General features: G+C 31.5%; 1 protein-coding gene and 3 non-coding genes across 4 annotated transcripts; all 4 read left to right on the top strand.

Annotated features, from left to right (window-relative positions):
• The first annotated feature begins 239 nt into the window (after positions 1–239).
• On the top strand, positions 240–2,348 carry LOC141445917 (uncharacterized). Its single transcript, XM_074112114.1, has 3 exons — positions 240–399; positions 731–1,048; positions 1,111–2,348. Exons 1-3 carry the CDS (start codon positions 369–371, stop codon positions 1,140–1,142), a joined length of 381 nt encoding a protein of 126 aa, XP_073968215.1. The 5' UTR covers positions 240–368; the 3' UTR covers positions 1,143–2,348.
• On the top strand, positions 2,179–2,340 carry LOC139995980 (U1 spliceosomal RNA). The gene has a single exon (XR_011802105.1). It is a non-coding gene; the product is annotated as a U1 spliceosomal RNA (small nuclear RNA).
• Positions 2,349–3,201: 853 nt separating the features above from the next.
• On the top strand, positions 3,202–3,363 carry LOC139995975 (U1 spliceosomal RNA). The gene has a single exon (XR_011802100.1). It is a non-coding gene; the product is annotated as a U1 spliceosomal RNA (small nuclear RNA).
• A 1,815-nt stretch (positions 3,364–5,178) lies between these two features.
• On the top strand, positions 5,179–5,340 carry LOC139995979 (U1 spliceosomal RNA). The gene has a single exon (XR_011802104.1). It is a non-coding gene; the product is annotated as a U1 spliceosomal RNA (small nuclear RNA).
• Positions 5,341–5,594: the final 254 nt, after the last annotated feature.

Genomic DNA, 5,594 nt, shown 5'->3' with positions numbered 1-5,594 from the left:
TTTTAATCGCCTCGTCTAATGCAAACATTTCATGTGTTTGTAATCTCTGCTCGAATCTATTGTAATAAATTTCGCCTTATTCGTATACCGCATTATAAATGCTGAAATTCATTTTTTTATTCCTGAATTTATTAGATTTTGTTTCTAGTTAACATTATTTTAACGTTCGCCGTTGGTGAAATAATGTTTGAATAAAAATGATAAAAATAAATTTGGCACGGCACTGCAATACGCTAAATACAACATCGTACAATCATCGAATAGTTTCAGTTTGAACTGGCAACGTTTGCAAGCTCGTTCATTCATCGATTTTGGTGACTTTGGTTTTTGTATACGTAATTCCAGTTTCCTTCGCTCGATCTCCTGCCATGCTGTCGTTGTATAGAGCAATTATAATATGTATGTATGCAGGTTTACGTACCAAATACATGTATTTCACGATTTTCATGCTATAAGAGCCATAATTACCAGTATAACATAATGAATACACATAATTAAAAGTATCGTAACTAACAGTCAACATTACTGCCATTCATCTTTAAAGTGCCATTTAAATATGAAACATAGAAAGCGTAACTGTCAGTATAACAAGTATAATGGAGTAAATATACGTCACTGTTAATATTTTACTCTAACAATCAGTACTACCACCATTCTCTCGCTTCAAAGTTTCATTCTCAATAGAGATAAATATAGCGATACAATTTACATGAAAATGTGGTATATTTAGTACTTGTAGTTGTCACGGTGTACACTTATGCACGTCCAGAAAACCAACCGTCTTGTAATTGCGATCATTGCGATAACGAAGTAAAAACTGATGTAAAGGAGGAAAATGAAAATGTATTATCGACGACGAAATTGTTATATAAAGAAGACAGCGATGGCGATGGCAATCGTACTATTTGCGCTCGAAGTCGCGATTTCAATGACCGTACCTTCCCAAGCGTTTGTCATATGTTATGTTACAATCGATGTCTCGTACTGCGACTTTCTACTGTCACAGTAAGTGACACGAAGAAATATGTCGTGCTCGCATATAGAAACAGTAAGTAATAATAATGAATCACTCAGTACGTAATTTGATCAATGTGTTTTATCGATCCATAGATTACTACAAACTACGGGACGGTGAATGCTGAAGGGTTCCATGGAACTACGCTGTGACGTCATGACGTTAATTGGCAGTACCACGAGGTTAGTAAATTCTTCGCAGTTTAGTAAGCATCGATATGTAAACAATTTTATACTTGAAATTACCATATGTATACTTTATACAAATAGTAATAGATATATTTGAATGTGGATACTTAATAAATTCAAAGTAAAACGACGAAACATGTATTGCCTATGTTACGAGTGATTACCGGGAATGTAATATTGTAACTCGAATAGCAATATTCTTTGATTATTGTACAATAAGCAGTAACAAAACAATTATACGTATACGAGATTATAGCGAATAATATATTTTAGGTAAATGATATTTTTAACTGGCAATGACCAAAATATTTTATCCTTTTCTTTCAATATTTTGATATATAAAAATTACCTGTTACACTTAGTAATTTTTATCCATAATATATGAGTATACTGTTATACAAGATAGTGTTAACACATGCACATTATACACCCATAAATATATATTAGTATTGACAAATATTCTATGTGAGCTTAATTTTGTATAATATAGATTAAAAATTATTCTATATTAATAAACAAATGGTACATGTACATTTTTTCACGTTTTACCAGTTCAACGATATTGCCTCATCTCATTTATATACGGTAGTTTTACCAAAGAAACAAAAATTAATGCGTAGATACACAGTGTGTTCCATTTCAACCTATTATTGCAAATATTTCGAAAAATATATTATACATATAATAACGCAAAACATCTTTTTCCATTCAACGTATTTTCTGAAATATTTATATATTATATTTGTATATATATATATTCTAACAGAAAGTATTTATTACATTAAATGTATTATACATTATTTAAAATATATAGATTATATGTTACATATCTCTCAGAAAGAAACACAGCTTGTCTCAAAAGGTAGAACATAGTTCCTGAATCGGTCGCTATGGTGCGTTTTGAACGACCATCTATTCTCGCTTATGAAAACAAAATGTAGCTATAGTAAATACCATGGAACGCAACAAGAAAGCATACTTACCTGGCGTAGAGATTACCATGATCAAGAAGGTGGTTTCTCCAGGGTGAGGCTCTCCCATTGCACTACGGTTGAGCTGACCTCTGCGAATACCCCTAATGTGGGTATCTCGGACGTACAATTTTTGATAGTCGGGACTGCGTTCGCGCTATCCCGGATAATTAATTTTCAAAGTTAATAAACTTTTAGATTTATTATGCAATTCCGTATAATAATTCCTTGCAAATGTGATTTACGGAAAGTAAGTGATCTCTTTCGAAGTTGCATAATTTAGCAACTATATAGGTGAAAATTGAATTGGAAGGGGAGAACCAGGCTAGTACGAAAGTAGTGTATTCTAGCTGTGTATATATAAATATTACTGTATGCTGTAACAAAAAGTTAGTCAAATTCTATCGTGTACGCAAAATATACTCTTATCTTTGAAATTGCAGTTAATTCGTAGATAACTTTTGGAGAAATATTTACAAAATAATTTAATAGTAAAATTAAGTATAATACGTTAACAACTAATGAATTAAAATATCGTTCAGAAAGTTGAGAAGTACCAATATTAGCAATGTATAAAACCATGCTATATCACACATACAAATCATTAAATTCTTTTTAATTATTAAATATATATCTTCTTTGAATCTTCAGCATGCTTTATTTACCGATTTCTTTAAGTCAAGTAGCATTATCATTATTTTTTTTGGCATATATGTAGGTCCTACAATGTCATAAAATTTAAAATTACGACGTACGAATTAATTTGTTAATATGTATGTAGGAATTTGTAATTTATATTAAACACAGAAATTTAAAGATATATAAAGTCGAAATCTACAACCACATTTTGAGATTGTACGTAAAAATTGAGAATTATTATGTATAGATGGTCCTATAGATAGTTCCAAGTCGGATCAGCCTTTTAGTTCCAAAAGTTGCCGTTATGCAGTGCTAGCTACGCGTACGGTTTCTCGCAGTTACGTTCGGACTGTATGGGCATAAGTAACTCGAAAAACGGGTCGAAAGCATACTTACCTGGCGTAGAGGTTACCGTGATCAAGAAGGCGGTTCCTCCAGGGTGAGGCTCTTCCATTGCACTACGGTTGAGCTGACCTCTGCGAATACCCCTAATGTGGGTATCTCGGACGTACAATTTTTGGTAGTCGGGACTGCGTTCGCGCTATCCCGGATAATATTATTGGAAAAAGTAATTTTCTTTTACAGTTTTAAAAATTTCGCAGATTATAGAGTAAGAAATTTTCATTTACTCTTAACTCTGTTAGAGTTATTTAAAAATATTCTACATTGCGTTACTTAATTTATGGTGTAGAAATTCAAATTGGAATTTGTAACTAACTTCAGTGAACAAATATACCTTTACCAAAGGTTTTCTTTAAGTGTAAAGAAGGTTATTGTGAGAAACGAAGTTATTCCAGGATTAAAGTTGTTACGTTGTACTGCCATTTGGCTTGAGCTGATTTATTTGAATATTTCTGACATGAATATCTCGTATAATGTACAATATTTGGATTTTATCATTAAAAGTCACATTTTAAATAAGCAATTTACACACATAAGATAGGTAAAATCTTACAATATACATATTACAATAAGTTTTATTATTATTTATTATAAATAGTATCGTTATGATAATCGGTTAGTAATGAACTTAATAATCAACCTACGATCATACTTGATGTAGCTCTTTTGTTTATATGCATTTTTCGTTATACAGTTGTTTACGACTGTTTTTGGTACTTTCTTGTGTGATTTTACAAGTAATTTGTGACGAGCTTATACGTGAATGTTTTAATTTTCCTTTCCTTATTGAAGTGGTTGCTTTCATTCCTTCTTACGAATATGTATTTAATTCCTTTTGTTTCCGAGAAGCTGCTTTTTGTACTGTATTCTTATAATTCTTTGTTTTACGATTCTGTTAGAACTAGGATATTTTCTTTACATACGTAAGTAACTTATTTAATATTTAAATGTTGTATAGCGTTGTAAGCAGGGTCTAATAACAAAACGATGAAATTGAAGGAAGAAATAATTAAGAACGTTCAATCGACTCAAACAACGAAGATTCTCCCTGCAAAAAATTTTATTTATTATTTCACAAAATTGTACATCATATGTTTTTTTATATATTAAAAATAGAGGTAAAAATTTAAAAGAGTTTCCAAGTATAAGTCTGTGTGAATATCACAAATAACGGCTTCGTAACTCTATGTTCATAGTTCTAAAAAATATAAATAGTAGGATCTATTTTTGAAATCGAATGTTTCAGTTATATGTTCTTAGCTTTTTATATTTCGTGTCTCGTAATCATTATCTCATTCAAACTACTTATCGGTCTAATAATGTTCTATAATTACTGTGCCAATATACAAAGTAATTAAATATTACCTTCGTGTCTCGTTTTCGTACACAACATCCGAACACGTGCATATTCCTGATAATGATTTCACATTCAAATGAACATTTTGAATGTTAATTCACGTATTTGTGCCAACAATAATAGTGAGCCAAATTATAGACAGCGGAGTACAACTTCCAAGAAATTCATACTCCATAGCTTGTAATGCGACATGCAGTCGAAGGAAATTAGTTGAAATAATTTTAGAAGTTTTCGGCTACTTGGAGAGCTTGAACGAAGTTTAGTTCGATTAAAAAAAAAGTCAAATTTTTTACAAGTATACAAATTATATATAAAAATGTTTCGTTCGAACAATAATTTATAACAAGTCTATTAACATATATTACACAAAGAAAGTTAATTAAATCTAATCTTCAAAGTAAAGTTGAATTTTGCTTGGTACTTGTCATCGATAATTGTTTCTTCAGATTATGTTAAAGACAGCATCAGATAGTTGCATGAGTCACAAGGTCGAATCACACGTTAGTTCCAAATATCACCGTTACGTAGTGCTAGCTGTGAACATAATTTCTCGCAGTTGTAGTTACACCCTATGGGTTTAAGTAACTGGAAGAGCCGGAAGAAAGCATACTTACCTGGCGTAGAGGCTACCGTGATCATGAAGGCGGTTCCTCCAGGGTGAGGCTCTTCCATTGCACTACGGTTGAGCTGACCTCTGCGAATACCCCTAATGTGGGTATCTCGGACGTACAATTTTTGATAGTCGGGACTGCGTTCGCGCTATCCCGGACAAAATAATTTTTAAAATTAAATTTGTTTTAGCAGACTTTGTTGAGCTTTTCTTGTTTATGCAACAAGAGAGTATTCTTCGTGAGTCGCAAACTAGTTGTGTTTATAAAATATGTTATGGGTGTGTAAGTGGACCTTAAAAATAACATATTGTAATAATGGAAAAATAGCTTCAGTTATGTTTCCCATTCTATATATTATGATTAACAAAATGACAGTCATTTTGTATGATTTCTAAATTATGAGATATTATA

This window comes from Bombus fervidus, chromosome 16, assembly GCF_041682495.2.
Source record: "Bombus fervidus isolate BK054 chromosome 16, iyBomFerv1, whole genome shotgun sequence".
Classification (NCBI taxonomy): Eukaryota; Metazoa; Arthropoda; class Insecta; order Hymenoptera; family Apidae; genus Bombus; species Bombus fervidus.
Note: the sequence above shows the minus strand (reverse complement) of the source record. Positions and strands in the feature narration are given on the sequence as shown.